General features: G+C 41.7%; 1 protein-coding gene across 2 annotated transcripts in view; it reads right to left on the bottom strand.

Moving 5' to 3' along the window:
* FBXL17 (F-box and leucine rich repeat protein 17) overlaps positions 1 to 11,855 on the bottom strand; it is a 501,232-nt gene extending 489,377 nt beyond the window's left edge. For both annotated transcript variants that reach the window (XM_032845285.1, XM_032845294.1), the window contains exon 1: positions 10,773 to 11,855. In XM_032845285.1, coding sequence (XP_032701176.1) covers positions 10,773 to 11,759 — 987 coding nt within the window. In that variant the 5' untranslated portion in view covers positions 11,760 to 11,855. The remainder of the gene's footprint in view (positions 1 to 10,772) is intronic.
* Positions 11,856 to 23,438: the final 11,583 nt, after the last annotated feature.

The raw sequence follows: 23,438 nt of genomic DNA, 5'->3' as shown, positions 1-23,438 counted from the left end.
GCCTGGGATGGGAAGAGCACATTCAAGGCTTAGGCAGTTCTCAAGTCTGCCTTGGCCCTTGTCTTTTGCTAAACACTTCAGGTCTCCCCTGTACATGTGCGTAGTTTCACAGTTAACAAGGGATATGCAGAGAGCTTATCCCTTTAGCTTTCTCACTTCGAAGGTCTGACCCATCCCAATTGGCACCAAAACCTAAGACTTGCAAATATGTGGGTTTTCACTATTATATTTCCTATCAAGTTCATCACTTCAAGTTGACACATACAGGTTTTTACATGTTGCCACAAGTTGACTTAGCCTCTGGCAACAAGACTGCTAGTTTCCCAAACTCTGGTTCTTGCCAAAGGAATTGGGGAATGCAAGAATGCTGTAGACATCAACTGTTCTTATAAGCACTAGCAATTTTCCTAAGAATAAATGCTTTTCAATTTTTTTCTGCCTTCAGTCAATCTCCAAAGCCCAAATAGTTGTAGGCAATTTTGCCCAGTTTTACTTTATTTTTATGGAAAAGATTCGCCACTCTTCCTGCAGCTATAGCTGGATGTCCCTCTTTTGTAGTTATTTTTATGCTCATTCTCATTTTATAAGATGAAAAAATAAAGATTCAGTCAGGGAAAGCAGACCATTTGTTTAAAGTTAAAGAACTATGTGGTTTTAAGGGGTTAATCCACCCCTTAACAAGTAAAAGATATGTAGAATATGGTCATGGAACCAAGAAGCACCTTGTTTAAAATATATCTGACTTTGGATTGTACTTTCTTTGAACATTAGCTTGCTCTTTTGTTAAAGTGAGATGATTGTTATAATCCACAAATAACTGACTAAATCTAGGTGGCTCTCCATGAGTTTTAGTTATCCAGCTGAAAGGAAATCTCATAAGTGTGTGAAGGGTAGATAAAACTGGTCAGAAAAGATGGATTAAAAATAAAAAGGCAAAATATTAAGCTGATATTCCAATACATATATAATAGATCTTTGTAGGCAATCTGCACAATGGTTATTTATTTACACTTATATAATCCTCTCCCTGAGTGTGAACTGGATTTAATGACTGATCACTTCTAATGAACAGAGTATGGCAAAACTGCTAGGATGTTACTTCTGGGATTATGTTTAAAAACAAAAACAAAAACAAAAACAAAAAAAACTGTGGCTTCCATTTTTGGGTGTTCTTGGATCTGTTGCTCTGGGAGGAGTGAGCTGCCACACTGCTGTTAGCCCTATGGAGAAGCCACAGGGCATGGCAAGTAACTTAATTAAGCATGTTAGCCAACAGCAATGAGGACCTGAGGCCTGCCAACAATTTCACGAGTAAGTTTGGACAGGAATTCCTCAACCCCAGTTGAACAGCTCCAGTCAACACCTTGAATACAGCCACATAAGAAACCTGGGATCAAATGTGACCCATCTAAATCTCAAAGGGATTGATACCCCACAGAAAATATAAAATAATGGGGCACCTGGGTGGCTCAGTGGGTTAAAGCCTCTGCCTTCGGCTCAGGTCATGATCCCAGGGTCATGGGATCGAGCCCCGCATCAGGCTCTCTGCTCAGCAGGGAGCCTGCTTCCCTTCCTCTCTCTGCCTGCCTCTATGCCTGCTTGTCATCTCTGTCTGTCAAATAAATAAATAAATAAAATCTTTTAAAAAAAAAAGAAAGAAAGAAAATATAAAATAATAAAATTTGTGGTTTTATTTTTAATTTTTTTTTAAGATTTTATTTATTTACTTGACAGAGAGAAAGATCACAAGTAGGCAGAGAGGCAGGCAGAGAGACGGGGAGAAGCAGGCTCCCTGCTGAGCAGAGAGCCTGATGCGGGGCTTGATCCCAGGACCCTGAGATCACGACCTGAGCCAAAAGCAGAGGCTTAACCCACTGAGCCACCCAGGCGCCCCAAATTTGTGGTTTTAAACTGCCAAGTGCTGGCATAATTTGTTGCATAAAAATAGATACCTAACACAATATTTAAATATTCCTGTATTTCTTTCTGTCATTAAAATGTCCTCTCTCCCAAATCTCCCAAATCTTAACTCCTGAGAAAATAACTACTTCTCCTCCAAACTATCTTCTTAACTCATCTAACCAACATTTGTGCACATGTATCTGGGTTTCTGTGAGAGACACTATGACTTGAGATGCGTTCACTAGCTTTAAGATTATATAGTCAAGGGACGCCTGGGTGGCTCAGTGGGTTAAGCTGCTGCCTTCGGCTCAGGTCATGATCCCAGGGTCCTGGGATGGAGTCCCACATCGGGCTCCTTGCTCAGCAGGGAGCCTGCCTCTCTCTGCCTCTGCCTGACTCTCTGCCTGCTTGTGTTGCTTTCTCTCTCTTTCTGACAAATAAATAAATCTTTTTTAAAAAAAATTATGTAGTCAAAGGCATTTCTGAATTTTTCTTTGGATAATTTGAGATTCAAGAGAAAGTGTACTTCAAAATTGAAGAAAGAGAATGTTGGTCTGTCAAGGACTGACCTTGACAATGACCTTAAAAATGACAACATTTTTATTGAATAAAGAAAACTATAAAGGGGAAAAAGGAGCCTGAAGAACACTGGGATGTCACTTGTATCAACCCAGGAAACTGCTTACTTTAACACATGTGTGTTAGCAATAGTTTGAACATGACAGAAATTCAAACTAAGTAGGTGTAGGCATTCTAAGTATGTAGAAGATCCAGGGAGCTATCATTTTGTACCTTGTTGCTCTGCCATCATTGCCTTCAGCTACTAAGTGGAAGATGGCTTATTCTTATAATACGGGTTGTCTAGCCCTAAAAAAAGGAAGAAGAAGCAAAGGGCAAGCAGCTGCTTTTATGGTATGACTATGAAGTTATACACATTACTTCCACTCATATTCTATTACCTAACATTTAGTCACAGAGCTACACCTATCTACAAGAAAGGCTGAAAAACAGACTTTAATTCGGTGACCACATGCCAAGTTAGAACATGGTAAATTCCGTTACTAAAAAGAATATGAGGGGAATGGACACTGGGAAACAGCAGTGACTTCTAATCAGGACCTCAGTTGAAAACAAACAATATTCTTGATCTTTGGTGGCAGATCTGGAAAACACAACTAAAATATGAATTATCAGAAAAGGTACAAATCATATCACAGATATAATCTGAAATAATCACTCCCAGCAACATCCAAATATTCCTGAGCCTTGAAAGATTCTATTTTTGACCTGGGCATCAGTATAAAATTTCAGAAGATAATTCAAACTGAAAAAACTTCCACAAAACGCATTGTTGTTTAACACTTGTTCAGACCTATCCCACAGAACCTTATAGTACTTGAAAATCAAAAAAGCCAATACCTATATTTGGCCATCTAATTTTTGATAAGGAGATTTTATCTGTTATCAAGTATTATTATAAAAGTTTATGAAAAAGCAGATGGCATGCAAGTTATAGAAATAATACTTGAAAAGAAGCAAACCTGTGTAGCTATTTTATATTGATTCCTGTTGTGTCAGGGACTATGCTAGGTGTCATGAGAGACACAGAGGTGTTCAAGATAAAACACAATATTCTTGGGGCGCCTGGGTAGCTCAGTTGGTTAAGCATCTGCCTTCAGCTCTGGTCATGATCCTGGGGTCTGGGATCAAGCCCTGTGTCAGGCTCCCTCCTGAGCAGGGAGCCTGTTTCTCCCTCTCCCTTTGCTCTCTTTGTCAGATAAATAAAGTCTCAAAAGAAAAAACCCCAAAATATTCCTGACTACTTATTGTATGATACCATTTATATGAAATTCCTAGAAAAGGCAAAACTGTATAGGCAGAAGGCAAATCAGTAGTTGCCTGGGGATAGGGGTGTGAGCAGAAATTGCAAAGACTTTTGCAGAGTAAGACTGCAAGGAGGCACAAGGAAACTATTTGAGGAGTTCTAAAACTGGATTATAATGATGGTTGTACAGCCCTGAACACTTGTTAGAACTCAAACTGTAGGGGTGCCCTAGGTGGCTCATTTGGTTAAGCATCTGCCTTCAACTCAAGTCATGATCCCAGCTTCATGGGATTAAGCCCCTTGTTGGGCTCCCCACTCAACAGAGTCTGCATCTCTCTCTGACCCTCCCCCCGCTCATGCGCTCTCTCTCAAATAAATAAAATCTTTAAAAGAAAAAAAACTCAAATTGTACGCTTAAAATGAGTAAGTTAAATATCAATATAGCTGTTTTTCCCCCAAAACATCCACAAAGCTCTGTATTTCTATCATTCTATCATTTTTCTTCCCAGAATCTTTGAATTCCTATTTGAGACAACATAAGTGCACATACGCGAACATCACCTGTTACAATAAATAACTAAGCAGATAATATCCTTAAGATTCGGATAGATTTCCTCTTTGCAATCATCTCAGAATTAACTATTTCAACAAAGTTCTACTTTTCTGCCCTTTTTCAACTTTTTTCCATGTATATCATCCCTTGCCTCTTAAATATTCTACTCATATTACCTGCCAAAATCTTGAAGGTAACATGTACTAAATAGTCTCTTGAATAAAGTACTGTTCAGAAAAACAGAAGCGCAAAACCTACTTCTGGTACTTTTCTAACCACACACCCACAGGGAAGTCACATAAAACTATTTCCTTTATCTATAATTTAAAATAATTCCTAGCAATTTAATCATTAAAATTTAAGGCACAGCGAACTTATAAAATCCAAACTATTACTACAGAGTGCTACTCTACAGTACAGTCAGATACTATGAAATTTACAGAAAAATAAGATTTATTCTAGAGCCAGTCACAGAATTCAACAAAACACAAAACTTTTTTTTTTTTTAAGTATTTTAGGAGGAGATACTAAGAAAGTATGTGTCCTTCCGACATATACCCATTATTCTTTGAGCAATTCCTTATGCTGTAGGACAAAATTTTCTAGGCTCATCTTGTACTTTCCTGGTACCAGTTCTGTAATCAGCCATTTCTCCAACAACACTGATTCATTTTAGTAGAGAATGGTTTTTAGAGGCTACGATCTGGATTCTAAGTGCATACACTGTTATTGGGCATTGCTTCTGCAAGGCCCTCTCAAGTGGACAGGACTAGGGAATATATATATATGTATGTATGCATGTAACCAATCACCCATCACTATTCTAGCTTCTTCCTCCACATAGATGCTCTTAGCACACCACTTTGGCTCCAAACTTGAGCAAGACTCTTGACAAACAAAAATTATAGTCAGCCAAAATTAAGCAACTTTTTAGGAAATTATTATGCTAATATTAAAGGTTTTCATATATGCCTTCACTTATTATTTTGTATTCCCTAACATTTATACAACCTGGTATCCCAAAGCTGGGGGAAAAAAAAAAAAAGTCCCAGCATTATCCCCTTGACAGCTACATTACAAGGCACCAAAACGTACAAAACTCTCAAGATAAGAAACAAATCTCACCTTTTGTGGTCTAAGTTAATCAAGATTACTTGGCATTCTTCAACAAAGAAAAATCTTGAAACTGACTTCCTAACAACATTCCATTTCAGAGCTTACTAAACTCATCCCTAGAATTGCAGAGATATATCTTCTAGAGGTTATCTGGTACTAGAGTAGTAAGTTAAGCATTCATGAAATGCTACATATAACTTCGTTCCTCTTACCCACTAGTAGTTACATTCAAGGCTTTAAAAAGCAGTATTACTTTTTTCTTTGACTCCCATTTCCATTGCTTTCATCCTTATGTTCATATCTTTAAAAAAAAAAAAAAAGTCAAGTATATAAGCCTTCCCCCAAAGCACATTTCTCTTATAAAATTCTTTCTTGATCACTAGAACAAGCTGCTAGCAATAAAGCTGTAAAAAATCAAGACTTAACACCTACCAACACATTATTAGGGGTGCACGCATGGTGCAGCAGTTTTCTAATTGTGGTGACAGATTCTAGATCTCTTACCTGGTTTTCTTTGGGGGGAAAAAAAAACAGGTCTGCTGACAGAGAGCAAGATTCCTAAATAAAAGCACACAAAGTCTCTAAATATTAAATATAGATCTCAAAATACCAGTTACTCAAATAGTAACACTGAAAGAAAAGTATTCCACTGCTATCATTTAGTAAAATTGTTGCATAGTGGCTCCACAATATAAAATTCTAACTGTGATATCACAAGGCAGGATTGTTTTAAGTTATAAAGGCAACAGGTGTCAAAGACTGAAGCTACCTCAGTTCATCCAAACCAAGCCATCAGCCAGTTAAAGATCAACTGTAACAGGCTAAAGTCCTTAAGAAAATGCTATTCCCACAGATGACCTTTGAAGAGCCATTCCCTACTTCTCAGATTTCTTATATTTAAAGACCACAATTCAACCCTACAGACCCAATTATAAAATTAGCCTGTGACTCATAATAGCTTAGAAGTTGTCTGGTATAAGCTCCTCCCTGCCGGCCCCAATTCAGGCATCTCTTTCATAAAATCTCTAAGAGAAGATTACTGAGACCCTCTTTCATAATAAATTGAAAAGCTCTCTAGGCCTGCAAACACGGAGAGGGATTTCAGTCCAGGGCCCGACTTTCATTATCTAAAACGTCTTGAAGTCTTCAGGCTTGTTTTTTCACATGAAGGAAGCGGGGAATAACCAGATCTCAAATGTCTCTTCAGATTCTGAAGTTAAAGCTCACTATTTCAAGAAACAATTCATTGTTTTTACACAGTTTGTGCTGGTAGAAAGGATTTTCTAAATTTCTAAATGTACACATTCTTCAACCCTAAAATTCCACCTTCTTGAAATTTACCCAAAAAAAACCTGACTATATATGCACAGAAAACATCTGTTAACATTGTTGGTAGTAGCAGTAAGTTGGAACCATTCAATAATAGAAAACTACAGTAGGGTATAACATTGTGGAATACTATGCAGCAGTTAAAAAAGAAAGAAGAAAGGGGTGCCTGGCTGGCCAAGTCCATAGTGCATGCAGCTGTTGATTTCAGGTTTGTAAGTTCAAGCCCCAGGCTGGGTGTAGGGATTACTTAAATAAATAAACTTTTTTTTTTTTTTTAATTTTTCAGAGAGAGAGAGAGAGAGCAAGCACACAAGCAAGGGGAGCAGCAGGCAGAGGGAGAACAGACTCCCCGCTGAGCAAGGAGCCTGATGTGGGACTCGATCCCAGGACCCTGGTATCATGACCTTAGTCAAAGGCAGATGCTTAACCAACTGAGCCAACAGGCACCCCTAAATAAATAAACATTTTACCAAAAAAAAAAAAGAAGAAAGAATGAGAAAAAATAGAATGAAAGAAACTATATACATACACTACTTACTAATAAGACTTCCAAACCATACTATCAACAAAACAAAAAATTCACATGTACATTTTGATGCCATTTATGAAAAAAACCTATGAAGGTTTACACAGGTCTTCCTACAAAGACAGAAATGTTCTGCATCTGCACAGTCCAGTATGGTACCAGCCAGTCACACATGACTACTAATCCCTGAAATGTGGCTACTGTGACTGAGACACTGAATTTTAAATCTGATTTAATTTTAACTACTTTAAGCTACTGTACAGAGCAGCTCTGGAAGAACAATCTAAACTAGTAACAGTGGTTAGTTACCTCCGGAGGGGAAACTAGATGAGAAACTAGGGGTGACTCTAGACAAACTTTTGTCCTACCTGCATTATTTTAATGTTTTAAGACACGTTACATAAAAAGAAAATTTTAAAAGAAAATCTTTTGATATTGAACCAAAAATCTGCTCTATGAACTGCCATCCATAAAAAAAATTTAGGTAGAATTTTGGTTTTTTGTTTGTTTGGGTTTTGTTTTTTGTTGGTTTTGGTTTTTTGGGTTTTGTTTTTTTTTTTTTTTGGTTTTTGTTTTTGTTTGTTTGGGGGGGGTTGTTTTGTTTTCTTTTGTTTTGCTTTTTGCCTGGAAAAAAAATTTACCTGGAACAAGTTGGTAGTTTTCCTTAAAAACAACCCTTAAATCACATTTCCTTACATTTCTCTTTCAAACTCTCCTTCCTCCACATCCCACACCCCCCCCCTTTTCACAACTACAGTAACTTCTGGTACAAAAGATAACAGCAATATAGTCATAAAGGCTACTGATCCATAATTAGGGACGAAGGGCATGCTTTCTAAGAATTTTTCCAATAGAGGTGATAGATTTGTATCTCTGTATGCCACAGTTCTTCTTGTACTATAAAAACATCGTCATAGGGCACCTGGGTGGCTCAGTCAGTTAAGTGTCTGCCTTCAGCTCTGGTCATGATCTCAGGGTCTGGGGACTGAGTCTGGCATTGGGCTCTCTGCTCAGTGAGGAGACAGTTTCTCCCTCTTCCTCTGCCCCTCCCCCTACTTGTCCCCTCTCTCTCTCAAATAAATAAAATCTTTAAAAAATAAATTAAAAAATGAAAACATCATCATAGCTCCCAAAGTCTTCTCTTCTACAAGAAAAACACCTCCAGTTCTAACCAAAAATTGAGCCAGACCCTTTCACCATCACACGGCTTTTATTGTGGCTCACAAAACAACTCAGGTCCGGATATTAACATTTCTTAGAGGCTTTTCTTAGTGGCATGGCATATTCACCTAGAGTATCAGCCCAGACTTCCTAAACACCTAGCCATTCATTTGTTCATGAATATTTACTCAAACCTACTAAATACCAGCCACTGCACTTAGCGGAGTGGATAGAACAATGAAAAATATCTATGTTGACAGAGCCTCTTCCACCAAAAGCCCTATTCCTAAAAGTTGGAATGCATTGGTAAACACTGAAAAACCTCAATTCAATTCATTCCAATAGCCTAACTCACTTCATGCTGAATACATCTATGACTATAAGACACACACAGAGAATCTTTACTCAAGTTTCTAATACAAGGAAATCTACCTAACATGTGTAAATACTCCAGCACAGAGCGCCCGAGTGGCTCAGTCATTAAGCATCTGCCTGGGGCTCAGGTCATGATCCCAGGGTTCTGGGATGGATCCAGGCACTGGACTCCCTGCTCCACAGGAAGCCTGCTTTTCCCTCTCCCACTCCCCGTGCTTGGGTTCCCTCTCGCTGTCCTCTGTCAAATAAAAAAATGAAATCTTAAAAAAAAAAAAAAAAAAAATGAAACCCCCCACCTTTAAAATAAACAAACACTCCAGCACAACAGGGCAAATCCAAGGAGTAAAATCCTCAAATGTACTTCAAACCAAGTGTTGAACAGTCCAGAGAGAAATCTGAAAAAACATTTTTAGCAGATAATCTATTCTAGCGAAACTTATTCTAAACAAATTTTCTTTATTATGGGATCATGTACCCTTTTGGGGGGGGGGGGGCATTAAAATGTTCTCTGCCTCCTGAAATGTGATTTGGGTGGAAAGCAGAAAGTACCTGCATTTTGTTTTGGTTTTTAAAGTCTTACCTGCCAAATAACAAGACAGCAATCAAATTTCTATACCAAATATCTGATGACATTTGTCATTTGCTGATTTAAAAGACTCAAGAAAGTTGCTCTTTCCTAAAATGCATACCCTGAACACAGAGTAGGCAATTACTCCTCCAGAAAGCACACCTCCATAAGAGTTAAATCATTACATTTTGACTCAAGGAAAAGTTATGCTTTCCCATTCTTTTGCTATATTATTTACAAGAACATTGGTATCACAGTAAAACGGATCTAAACACACACGATTATAAATGTGCAAAAACTCTAATCAAAAAACTGTATTTGCGAGAGTAACAATTGTAACTGATGATAGTTACATCAGTAACAGTAAAAGTAGCCAAATTCTTATCTAGGTTATTTTTACCTGGTATTAAATATCTCCCATACTGAAAAAGGAGGTTTATATTTATTAAGTTGGCCAAGGGGCTGGGGATGGGCAATGAGGAAAAAATAACTTGCTAACAATAATAACACTAACTTTGTCCCTTAATTAAATTTCTCACTAGCATTAACAAAACTGCAAATTTTACTTAGTTGAAAGTGAGACAAAGCTCCCATGGGACAACCACGTCTTCTCCACTCACCCATATTCCCAACAAAAAAATACTTTTGTCTCTACCTTCTGACAAACTGCATGGTTCTATATAAGGAATAAAATGTAGGAAGGCAACAAAACATAACATAAACCAAAAGACTTTCAAGTCCAGCAGACTTAACTTCTCCACACTGGCCCTTTCTGTGTGTGACCTTGGACAAGTCATTCAACTCTTTAAGCCTCACTAGATTCTAAACTCCAGAGAGCAAAGACCACTCTGCCTTACTTATTACTGTAGGCACACGGCATTGAAATATCAATGTCTTCTTGTATAAAGTGGTGTTGTTAATACCCATTTCACAGCGTTAAGTGGGTGATTAAGATATTATGTATGTAAAGCTCAGGCACAGTGCCTGATCATGGTAAATGTTCAATTAAAGATCACAGTTAATGACATCAACTAGCAGCTATCAAACCGGTAATTACTGTTGGAAGACCTTCAAATACTAATACACAAAATCTTTAGTAGTAAATGTAAATCGCTCAACTGATAAATATTTTCGCGGAAAATCTACGAAGAGTTTCTAAACTAGTGGGAATCCAGTAAAAGATGAATCCGGAATTGTGGTAACCCAAGCTATTAAAAGACACTAACCAAACTCCCAAGTTTTTCTACTTCAAAAAACAGGCCATAAGCATCTTCCCCATTGGCTTCTCCCCTTCGAACTTCTCTGGCTATCAGGGAACCCCCTCCTCCGCGCTTAGGGGGAGGAGAGAGAAAACCTCCGAGGCGGGGGCCGGGGTTGGGGGAAAGCACGCATCCCTGCGCCACTCGCCCAGACCCACCTTGAGCAGGATGGATGGCGGCAGCTGGTTGATGTCTGGGGTTTCAGGGGGTGGATCCCTGTGACAGTCGCAGGGGTTTTCGGGGGGCTCCTGACAGTCCGCGTCGCCGCATTCATGCTGCTGCTGGGCGGGCGAGGGGGCGGTGCCCCCCGCTCGGGCCGCGTCCCCGCCGGCCTCTGTGGGGGCACCTTCGGAAGTGGGAGAGGAGGGCGGCGGGCAGAGCGGCTGCGGTGGCTGCTCGGAGCCCTGGCAGCAGCCGGCGTCGGGGGGCCGCGGCGGCGAGGCGCCTCCCCCCGCAGGCCCTCCGCCGCCGCCGCCACCGCCGCCGCCGCATCCCCCACCGCCGCAGCGGGGCTGCTTACACGGGGTGCAGGCGGGAACCCCGGCGCCCTTCCGCTTACACACCATTTCTGGGGGCGTAGGGGGCTCGGCCGGCGGCGGCGGCCCCCGGAAGAGTTGCACGGCAGCGGGCGGCCCCAGGAAGCGCACGGGCCCCACGCTGGCCAAGAAGAGGCTCCGGCCCTGCTGCTCCCAGGCGGCGGCCGCGGCCAGCCCCAGCTCTTTGCAGCAGGAGGCAGGAGACGAGGCCGAAGCGGCGGCAGCTGCGGCGGCGGCGGCCGAGGATAGCAGGAAGCGGCGGGCGGCGGCAGCACAGTCCTCGGCAGCCAGGGCCGCGTAGCGCCGCGCCAGGTGCTGCGAGGAGGCGGCCGCGGCGTAGGCCCCGTCCCGCGGCGGCGGCGAGAGCGGCGGCTCCTCCTTTGGGCCGGCGGGGGCGGGCGCGCCGGGGCTGTGCACGATGAAGCAGAGCATGCAGGGCCCGCGGAAGAAGCAGTCCCGGCTCCCGGGCGCCGCCGGCTGGGGGGGCGCCTTGGCCGGGGTCCGGCGGGGCAGCCTGAGGAGAGGGCGGCGGCGGCGGCACCAGCTGCAACAGCGAGGCCTCTTCTGGCTCGGGCGGTTACGCGGCTCCTTCGAGAGAAGGTGGCCCATATAGAAGGCCCCGAGGAGGGGGACCGGGACGGGGAAGTAGGGAGGCCCGGAGAGGCGAGCTCCGGCAGCGGGACAGGCCTCTCGCTGGCTCGGCCTCGGGCCCGCGGCGGGGTCGCTCGCCCTGCGCACACACACGCACACACGGGCACACACGCGACGGTGGGGGGTGGGCGTCAGCAGCGGGCCGCCCGGGAGCCCGACGGGGGCTACATGCTTTGCCCCGGGAAGCCGGGAGAACGATGGGCGCGAGCTTTGGGGACGCGACGGAGAGAGCGAGCCTGCCGGCTAGGCAACCAGTCCAAGCCCGACCCGCCGACTCAGTCAGTGCGGCGGCGGGGGGGGGAACGCAGGGTCCCGCTCGGACCATTTTAACTGCGGCTCCGCCGGCGGCGCGCGCGCCCGCGACACAGCTCGAAGCCGCAGGAGCGCGCGGCCCGCTCGGGGAGGGGGCGGAGCTGGCTGCGGCGACGCGCTTGGGGCGGGGGCGCGGGCGCCCGGCTGCTCACCGGGGACGGCCGCTAGGCAGGGACTGCTGGGAAGAAGCGGGCCAGCGAGCGCGCGGGGCTCGCGGGGAGAGGCGCACGCCCCTCCCTCCTTCGCCCAAGGTTTCGCAGAGGCCGCTGGGCCCACGCCTCTTTTCTGGGACGGGAGGAGACGCTTCCGAGCCAGCTGTGTGACATCCGTTTGCACAGCCGCGCTGACGTCTGTAGGTGTAAGTTCAAGAGCTGCCATTGGCCGGGAACCGCTGCGCTCTTCCCCTCACCCCCACCCCCAGTCTCGGAGACCGAAGCCACGGAGGAACCGTAAAGGGTTCCGCCGGAAGGCCGGCTTGGGTCCCCCTGCTGCCTCTCTGGTGCAACACCAGATGTGTGGCCTTTGGGTGGTGTGACCCTGCGTTCTCACGTGAGGAGCTGATGAGTGGTGCCGCATCGTTGTGTATTCCACGTGTTTTTATACTTGTTGCTTGCGGCCGATTGCTGACTTCATAACTTTATTTCAAAGTGAAAGCATATATCAAGTTACCTACGCACGCCGAAAAGATAAAACGGTTTCTCAACCGACTGAGTCATCCAGCAATCACGCTGCAAGATGACTATCATCTGCACTCTCAGAGTCCCATCTCTCCATCCATCCTACACCTTAAAAATGATTGCGCACTGCCTACTGTATGATAAACAGTTCTAGGCGGACTTTGGTGACCCAGATGAGAAAGAGGAAATAGGCTTCGCAGACAACCCTTTAGAAGGCTTGACTATCGTGAGTCCAAAGAAACAGGGCAATGATTAGAGCGGTACCTGGTATTGCGAGACAAATGGAAAGAGGCTTAGATGATGGGAATTCATCAGAATAAAAGAGGAGGTAAGGAGATGGAAAGGGATAATACAAGATCCCTGAGATGGTGGAATGGCAGAGTATCTTAGGAGGGATACAGTCTTCACTGAGCAGAAGGGATAAGGGAAAGATAAAGAATGGACACAGATAGATTGAAAGTGAAAAAGTTCCTTTTACCGGGTCTCTATTTTACTTTAAGTGAAGCTTGGTTACCTGCTAGAGTGGAAGGAAAGTGGCAGTATTTTAAAAAGCTGCTAAGAATAACTTGAGAGAGATGAGGAAGCAGTATGTCAAGATTCAAGGTCCTTCAGCTTAGAGATGGTTGTTTGAGCCCGTGTGACTTCTCCCACCCCTGTGGCCAGCCTCACCCTCCCTGTCTTTGCCCAAACATACCATCAAACCTTTGCTAATAATGGCCTCTTTGTCAAGAATGACTTTTATTTTAGGCCTGTCAGCATTCAGGGATCACTGTTTCTAAGCTTGATCACAGTGCAGTGGAATTCCAAGAAACCTAGAGGCAAAGATGTGTCAAAGGGTTTTACATATTTGTTACTATCAAATGCAGTGCCCAAACTACATTTCTACAAATATACACACAGTTCTGGTCCCTCTGGGACTGTGTAGGAATCCTCTAGGGCTGCAGAGCTCCAATACTGAGGTGAAGAGGTTGGTAGTGACAGGGTTTGCCTGAGGCCTTATAACAGGTCCTTTGCCATCTCTACCAAGCTGCACTTTGAGCAAATGTAGAGGGCGTTCTAAATCTTATTGCTTCATGTGAAAATTGTGGACCCATTTGTTTCATATTAGTTAAATATACACTAATACCTAGGATTTCCACTTACAGATATTTACTGGCAAAATAGAAAAGACTGTATCTACAAAAAGACTTGCACATAAATATTCATAGTAACTTTATTCACAATCACCAAAACCTATAAACAGCTCAGATGTCCATCAGTAAATGAGCTGGAATACTGATTTGATGGAATATTACTCAGCAATTAAAAAGAAAAGAAAATTTTAAAACATGGATAAATGTCAAAAACTTAGGCTGTATCAGACTCTGGAGTTGGGGCCCTAGAATCTCTACCTGATTTTAACAAGCTCCCCATGTGATTACTACACAGCTGGGCACCACACAGACCTATCAGAATTATACATATAATCTAACTCTAACTTCTTGCTTTCAGAATATGAGGTATGTGACAGACTTTTGAAGTGGTTTTTGAAATTTACAGCACTAGTTCTTCCAATTCCAGAGCTGTTCAGTCATAAACGGGTGGCTGTTTTTGAACACAGCATATAGCAGAGAATCTTGTGTATTTTAGTAATGATTAAGTAAGCTACTGCTGTGGTCACCAGAGCCAAGATAAGTTTTAGAACGAATTACCCTAAGTAATAACCCTGATAAATATTCTAAATATTCAGGAAACCAAGTTATGAGTAAGAGTTATAAGTAGCAATTTAGAAACAATTATAGTGCTTGATGGTTTTTTTTTAGTTGGAAAAAGAAAAGCAGCTCCTAAACAATAAGAAGCTGGCCTGGAACTATTAGCTGGGCCTTGGTGTTAACTGGCATGCTCAGCTAGGTCTGAGTGTTCTTTAGAACATCAACAATCTCACAAAACATCAACATCATTCATGGCTACTCTGTAACCATAAGAGACCAGCCAAAAATAAGACCCTTCTGTAATCATGTCTGAACAAAGCAAATACAAGAACATTCCCCATACCATAAGAATGACCAAGCATTCGGGCTAATATACATGACTTCTGTTTTTTAACTATTATAACTTAGCTTTGCTCTGTTCTTCCTACCTTCTAGAAAACAGTTATTAAAATACTCAATCATAGCATTACCTGCTTCCTGACAGCATCCAATTCAGAGCAAAGCCTTGAACTTTCCTAGAATCACCTAGCACAAGTCCAATCCTTTAATAAGTCTTATACGTTTTTTACTGAGACTCTCCACAGTTCCTCTTGGTGTGCTGTGTCCTTGTGATAAGCCAATAAACCCAACTTGGTTTGACTGGGGGTGCGTTCCTGCTGGCCTTTTGGCTGACAGTCATTAACATTTGTTATAATCAAAGGTCACCACCCTACCTAAAATTACTCCTTCCTGATGCATATACCCTGAACTTACATAGTTACATGTCATTTTTATCCCATTAAAACTGAATTATTCCCTCCTTTATTCTTTCCTCTTATTCTTTTTCTATTTTCTTTATACCTCATTATCACATGTTTATTTTGACTCCGGGAAGACAGTGGCTTTGTTCAGTTTTTAGGAACCATAATCTGGTAACTGTATAAAAGATGAACTAGAGAAGGAAAAGGCTCTTAGCAGAAGACTAGTTAAGATTGTTCAAAGGGTCAATGGAGAGAACGTAAAAGCATGAGAAGGCAATTATCGTAAGAAGATGAAGTAGGGGTAGGATTCAGGATTATTTCTTATGCGGAGTTTTCAGGAATTCATAATGTATGAATGAGGTAGAGAAGAGGGGATGATGGGTAGGGAGGAAATGAAGAACACGGAAATAATGACTTGTTTATTCAAATGTTTTTTTTTTTTCCAATGTGTAGCTAGTTGTGGTGAAATAGTGGGTTCTATGATAAATATTTTCATATTTCAATAAAATTCAAACCTAGGGTTGACTTGTGTTATGACATAGATTCACACTGAAAGCCAGTATATAAATTTAAAATGTTGAAAGACAGTTTAAAGAAAAGCCTCTTCTTTCTTCTTTGCTGACATAGAATATACTTACTTTGAAATTCACATTTGTCTATAAGAAAGACACTTAAGTAGAAAAGGTTTTAATGCTTCCACTTAGGTAATGATGGTTGTTATAAACAGCTAAAACATCCTATAGCACCGGTGAAATAAGTAGAACACAAATAACAAGCCACTGATCCCACTGATTGTGGTAGATGCAACAGATGGCCTAGAAGAACACTCTAGGAGCAGAAGACATTGTCTTATGTGTGGAAAAAGCATGCAGCACCCCAAGTGTTCAATAAATTCAATTCCTTATTGGATTGTGGTTTTGAAATACTCAAAACCAAAATTAATACACAAACCCGCTTTTGAAATACTTTAAAGCCGAATATAATAGAGAAAACAAGCTTTTAGAGAACTCCCATCAGGAGGACAATCTGTACTCTTGCATAGTTTGTTTCAGATACAGTATAAAAGTTCACCTGGTGCGGGGGAGCCTGGCTGGCTTAATGGCTAGAGCATGTGACTCTTGATATCAGGGTCATAAATCAAAGTCCCGCAATGGGCATAGAGCTTATTATTAAAAAAAAAAAAAAGTTCAGCTGCTGCCTGCACTGTTCTTCCCTCAGCTCATCTCAGGACTGATTGATGCTCCTCTTCTGGGTTTCAGCCCAGATATCACCTATCACAAGAGCTCTGCCCTGGTTGTTCTGTCAAAGTGCGCTTTTCACTTCCCTCTCAGCAGCTCCCACATTCGCTATGTTTGAGAATTGGTTGGCTGTTGCCTACAACAGAATTAAGCCCTACTCTCAAACTGAGCTCTCTCCCGAATCACTAGCACCTATACTCACTAATCAGTTGCATCTTAAAGAGAGATTATCTTGGGTAGACAGGATGTTATCAGGCAAGCTCTTTAAAAGAAGATCGAGAAGTCAGAGAGAGTCAAAGCAGCAGCACATGCTTTACTGTTGGCCTTGAAGAACCAAACTCTGATGTTGCGGAGAGAATGATGTGGCTGATGGTCCCTAGGAACTAAGTAGCCCTGGTGGATGGGCAGCAAGAAGGCCAGTCCTCCAACCTATAGAGTTCTAAATTATGTCAGCAAATACATAAACTCCGAAGATGATCCCGAGATGCAGAAGGGAGCACAGGCCCACAGACATCTTGATTTCAGCCTTGTAAGAACCTGAGCAGATAATCCAGTTGACCCCTTGCCAGAACTTCTGATATATATAATTATGAAATAGTAAATAAGCGTTGTTTTAAATACTACATGTGTGATCATTTGTTGTTGTGGAGATAGGAAATATACTTAGCCAGGAAACACAGCCCTGTGGAAACAAAGACTTAATGTCGCTTATCAGGAGAAAGCAAAACAATCAATTATCCATACCACTCCAAAGATTAATTCAAGGTCAAGAAAGGAGACAATCAGGACTTAATGGAGAGAATTCATTGTTCTCCACTTTTATGTAAATTAATGGGATAATTGAGGCAAAGCTGGGGGGTTACTTTTCTTTCTTTTGCTTAGGACTCACATGTTTATCTTCTACTTAAATGAAATTAATACAAAGATGTTCTTCCATTTATAATCTCTCAGTTCTGTGTCCAGCTGTACCCTCCACTGTAATTGATGTTTTTCTCATTTTCAACTGCTAGAACAGGGACTTTAGATAAAAGAATTGAGTTACATGTGTCTCCCTAATAATTTTTATGTTTTTCCTCCAAAGTTTAAAAACATTTGGGTTTCTTACTATATAATTTTTAAATACATACTTGCTCACAATAAACAACGAAAGGCCAGATAATTAAAATTCCTTTCCAGGGTGGTAAAGAGTCCATCTTGATTTCGGTACAGATCATGATCTCAGTTGTGAGATCCAGCCCCACATCTGGATTTGCGCTGGGTGTGGAGCCTGCTTAGGATTCTCTCTCTCCCACTCCAATGGCCCCTCAGCCCCCCCCAAAAAAATTACTTCTAGCGACTCACAAATAGCAAGCCACAATTCTACATATTGACAATTTGTGGCATCAGTACAGTAATCAACGAATGTCAGTGCTCTAGCTTTGTTTGCCTCACTCCCAGGTCTAATAACTTGTCACAGTTGCCCCTTTCTAGCTAGTTCTCTAGATAAAATGGGTTTTCTCTCCCATTCATAACCAGGATCCTCAAAGTGAAGGGATTAAAAAAACATTTCAAGGGGCGCCTGGTTGGCTGAGTAAGTTAAGCCTCTGTCTGCAGCTCAGGCCATGATCTCCGTGTCCTGAGATCGAGCCCCACATTTTCTGGGCTCCCTGCTTAGTGGGGAGTCTGCTTCTCCCTCTGTCCTTCCCCCAACTCGTTCTCTCTCTCTCCCTCTCAAGTGAAGAAATAAAATCTTAAAAAAAAATTTTTTTTGAAAAGAAAAAAGCCTTTCAAATTACATGTGTTATGCCTCCTGGCATGGGTAGGGGGCAGAGGAAGAGTGGCAGGAGGAGAAATTCAGGAATAAAACCCACCTCTCCTCTGATCCTCTGATACTGTTGGCTTTATTAATCCCTGGATAAGGGGACTTTTTGTCTTATGCTGCCTCCCCAGCCAAGTGATGAGGCATTGTTCTTTGTTACTCCTCAGAGATCGGTTAATACTCCTTGGGTATAGAAAGGTGAAAAGGTGAAAAGGGGGTGCCTGGGTGTCTCAGTGGATTAAAGTCTCTGCCTTCAGCCCAGGTCATGATCCTGGAGTCCTGGGATCAAGTCCTGGGATCGAGCCCTACATCGGGCTCTCTGCTCAGCAGGGAACCTCCTCCCCGCCCCCCACCGCCCGGCCCCCGTCTGCCTTTCTGCCTGTTTGTAATCTCTGCCTGTCAAATAAATAAATAAAATCTTAAAAAAAAAAAAAGTGCAAAAGTACTTTTTTTAAGTTATTTTTCCTCTCTAAAAATAGAAAGTTAGAGTCATACCCAAGTGTGAAAAGAATGGAAGAAATGATTTGGGAATCCGTTGTCTTTAACCTCTTAAGTTACATAAATTCCCTCAACTTTCTGGAAGAACATTTTATCAATATATCTCCTTTATTATCTTCAGAAGCTGTCAATTTCCATTCTGTTTTATTTGATTTTTTTAATTACATACTACATTTGTTTTATCATTTTAAATTTAGCTTATTGTGTGTTTCTGTCCAGTTATGTTTATAATATATAACGATGCAAATGCATTAGCCCAGTTTGGGGTCCATTATTTTCTACTAACTACATGTTACGATTCAAGTACAGGGATTAAAAGTTATACTGTCTTTAATTGTTAAAGCAAATATAAACCTCTTCTTTAAATTTGGTTGGTCAGTAACACTTATTATTAAATCCCCTCTCTTACCCCATATGAAAAACAGGAATAAGTAAAATATGGATGTCAGGGTCTTTTCTCCCCCCCAAGGGAACTGATTCGCAGAGCTTGAGAACCACTGTTACAAGAAGCATATTGTTGGGGCACCTGGGTGGCTCAGTGGGTTAAAGCCTCTGCCTTCAGCTCAGGTCATGATCCCAGATGTCCTGGGATCAAGCCCCGCATTGGGCTCTCTGCTCAGCAGGGAGCCTGCTTCCTCCTCTCTCTCTGCCTTCCTCTCTGCCTACTTGTGATCTCTGTCAAATAAATAAATAAAAATCTTAAAAAAAAAAAAAAGAAGCATATTGTCCCCTGTGACTTCTTTTCCTTTCCCCACTGCCTCATATATTACTTTCAATCTTATTTTAGGAGAATGTGTGTGTGTGCGCGTGCCTATGTATGTTTCTGTGTATTGGAGAGTCAGGGCTTCTTTCCAGTTCCTATTGCTTTGCCAATGATTTTCCCTTACAAATCAATATATTTCCTCAAGAGTTCAAGCCCAATGTTGGGTGTAGAGATTACTGAAATAAAAGTTCTTCTGTGCTTGTAAAAAGTAACATCCCAAAACAATAATGAATTAGGTCTAGGTTGAGTAATTTGAATCCTCTTTTTAAAGACTTTATTCATTGGGGCACCTGGGTGGCTCAGTGGGTTAAACCTCTGTATACGGCTCAGGTCATGGTCTCAGCGTCCTGGGATCAAGTCCCATATCGGGCTTTCTGCTTGGTGGGGAGCCTGCTTCCCCTTCTCTCTCTGCCTGCCTCTCTGTCTACTTGTGATTTCTCTCTGTCAAATAAATAAATAAAATCTTTTAAAAATTTTTAAATAGATTTTATTTATTCATTTGTGAGAAAGAGAGACAGCACAAGCAAGGTGAGGGGTAAAGGGAGAAGCAAACTCCCTGCTGAGGGGAGCCCGATGCAGGGCATGATCCTGGGGCCTCCCAGATCATGACCTGAGCTGAAGGCAGACACTCAACCAACTGAGCCACCCAGGTGATCCAAGTAATTTGAATCTTTATTGAACTACAAGTCAAAGATGTTCACTGCTGGCTTACTGATAGATAACAAATGCAGGTAATGATAGATGCCATTTTCAAGTGCTGTGGATCTGGAGGAACTCTATTTCTAAAATTAATATAGTCATTTTCCATGTCAATTTTGAAAGGATAAATAGTTCCCTAATCACCAACACTCTACATATTCTTATAAATTTAAAAGAAGAAGGAGAAGAAGAAGAAAAAGGAGGAGGAGGAGGAAGCAGAAGAAGAAGAGGAAGAAGAAAATTTACTTTAGAAGCCTTAGGGGCACCGAAGTGTATTAGGATCTTCACCAAAATATATGTGGAGCACAAAGCCAGTGGAAAGTGACCAGAATCTGTAAAGAATTACAAGAAAACTGGTTATTTCAAAAGAAACTCTAATTCTAAGAGAAATTAACCCTAAGACCTAGTTTAAATAGTATTGCCTATTTCATATTGTTTCATCTACTTTCATTAACAACCAGCCTCTCTTCGCTCCTGAAATGTCTCATTTCTAACTATGCCTTTCTATTCCAGATGACACCTCAACAATATTGAGATTTGCTTCATCGTCTCTTCTTGGAGAAGAGGTTTGGAGAATAGTGGTTTGGAGAATAGTCTATGAGGAAAATTACCAATCATTTTCAGGCACATTATAGGAAATATTTGCAAGATCAAATTGGATAATGATTACTCTGAAAAGAAATTTTGAAGAATGGGTTAATGAGGGAATACTAGTTTCTAAAATAAAATATGGGGATATCTGGCTGGCTCAGTCAGGGAAGCACACAACTCTTGATCTCAGGGTCAAGAGTTCAAGCCCTATATTGGGTGTAGAGATTACTAAAATAAATAAATAAAAACTTCAAAAAATTGTTCCAAATAAAATAAAATATGAACCTGCAACACAATTTCTGGGAAGCTATCGGTTTTTAGATTACATGAGGTATATGGAAATGTGTATGTATGAAAGACAGAGAGATAGAAAATTTCTCCTTTTGTATTATCCTACCATTAATAATCATTTTCAAGAAATACCAAACAACTTCTACCTTTAATTCAGTCCCTTCCTTTAGTAGAGAAACGCTAATACATACAAGCAAATAAAAATCCTCAGGATTGGGGCCTTCTGGGCTGCTCAGTGGGTTAAGCCTCTGCCTTCGGCTTAGGTCATGGTCTCAGGGTCCTGGGATGGAGCCCCGCATCAGGCCCTCTACTCAGCAGGGAGCCTGCTTCCCCCTCTCCCTCTGCCTACCTCTCTGCCTACTTGTGATCTCTCTCTCTCTCTCTCTCTGTCAAATAAATAAATAAAAATCTAAAAAATATATATATATTCTCAGGGCTGGGAAAATTCTGGGACCCTTCTGAAAAGACTGAGACAGGCATGGGGCTGGGTTTATAATTTCAGCCAAAAAAGAGAAAGCTTGAAAGGAGAACAACAACAACAACAAAAAGACAATAGGGGAATGAATTTAATGTTTTGTTAGGGTGGAATCTTTCTAATGGCACAAAGTCCAGAAACCACCCTTTCCTGTCCCCCAAATCCTCAAAATCCTTAAAGTAATTTAAATTAAGCTCATAATGAGATATCCCCACACACCTACTAAAATGGCTAAAATTTAAAAGATTGATATTATAGCAAATGTCGGCAAGGATAGGAAACAACTAAAACTTTCATACACTGATGATGGAAATGCAAAATGGTAGCCAGTTTGGAAAACATGCTGCCAGTTTCTTATTAAATTAAACACGTAGTGACCATTTGATCCAGCAAGCTCAGTCCTAGGTATTTACCAAAGAGAAAAAGTATGTTTACACAAAAGCCTATATGTAAATATTTATAGCAGCTTTATTTATAGTATGACTATGAGGTGCACATAACTCATTTTTCCACTGGCGAGTAGATATAAACTGTGTTATATCCACAACAATGGATAAATCTCAACCACATTACAGTAAGTGGAAAAATCAGACTCAAAAATGCTACATTCTGTATGATTACACTTCTACGACCTTCCCCAAAAAGCAAAATTGTAGGGACAGAAAATAGAGCCATGGTTGCTTGAATGGAAGTTTTGGGAGAGTTAGAAGTATTCTATAACTTGATTGTGGGTTACAAGACTAAATTCATTCATCAAAAATCATAAAAATATACACTGAAAAAGATGAAATTTACACTACATAAAGTATATCTCCATAAACCTCACTTTATTTTTCTTTAAAGATTTTATTTATTTATTTGACAGAGAGGGAGAGATCACAAGCAGGCAAACAGAGAGGGGGAAGCAGGCTCCCTGCTGAGCAGAGAGCCTAATGTGGGATTCAATCCCAGGACCCTGATATCATTACTTGAGCCAAAGACAGAGGCTTAACCCACTGAGCCACCCAGGCATCCCTCTGTAAACCTAACTTTAAAAGAAGAAATATAGGACATAAATTTATAAGACATCTACTCTAGAATCTTCAAAAATTCAAGATTATGAAAATAAAAACTACGGTATCTGAACTAGATGTAAATAGACTAAAGAAACAAAAATACCAAATGAAATGTATGAACCTAGAACGGATTCTGATTTAAAATATTGTGGTTTTGGGTGCCTGAGTAGCTCAGTGGGTTAAGCCGCTGCCTTCGGCTCAGGTCATGATCTCAGGGTCCTGGGATCGAGTCCTGCATGAGGCTCTCTGCTCAGCGGGGAGCCTGCTTCCCTCTCTCTCTCTGCCTGCCTCTCTGTCTACTTGTGATCTCTCTCTGTCAAATAAATAAATAAAATCTTTAAAAAAAAAAAAAGAACACGGACATTTAAAAATAAATAAAATAAAATATTGTGGGTTTTTTTTGTGGTTTTTTTTGTTTTGTTTTTTAAGATTTTATTTATTTATTTGTCAGAGAGAGAGCGAGAGCGAGCACAGGCAGACAGAGTGGCAGGCAGAGGCAGAGGGAGAAGCAGGCTCCCTGCCGAGCAAGGAGCCCGATGTGGGACTCGATCCCAGGACACTGGGATCATGACCTGAGCCGAAGGCAGCCACCCAACCAACTGAGCCACCCAGGCATCCCTCTGGTTTAAAATATTGTAACAAAACAACTAAGAGGGGTGCCTGGGTGGCTCAGTGGGTTGAAGCCTCTGCCTCCAGCTCTGGTCATGATCCCGGGGTCCTGGGATCGAGCCCCTCATTGGGCTCTCTGCTCGGTGGGGAGCCTGCTTCCTCCTCTCTCTCTTTCTCTGCCTGCCTCTCTGCCTGCTTGT

This window comes from Lontra canadensis, unplaced genomic scaffold, assembly GCF_010015895.1.
Source record: "Lontra canadensis isolate GAN:19392208 unplaced genomic scaffold, GSC_riverotter_1.0 scaffold4, whole genome shotgun sequence".
Classification (NCBI taxonomy): Eukaryota; Metazoa; Chordata; class Mammalia; order Carnivora; family Mustelidae; genus Lontra; species Lontra canadensis.
Note: the sequence above shows the minus strand (reverse complement) of the source record. Positions and strands in the feature narration are given on the sequence as shown.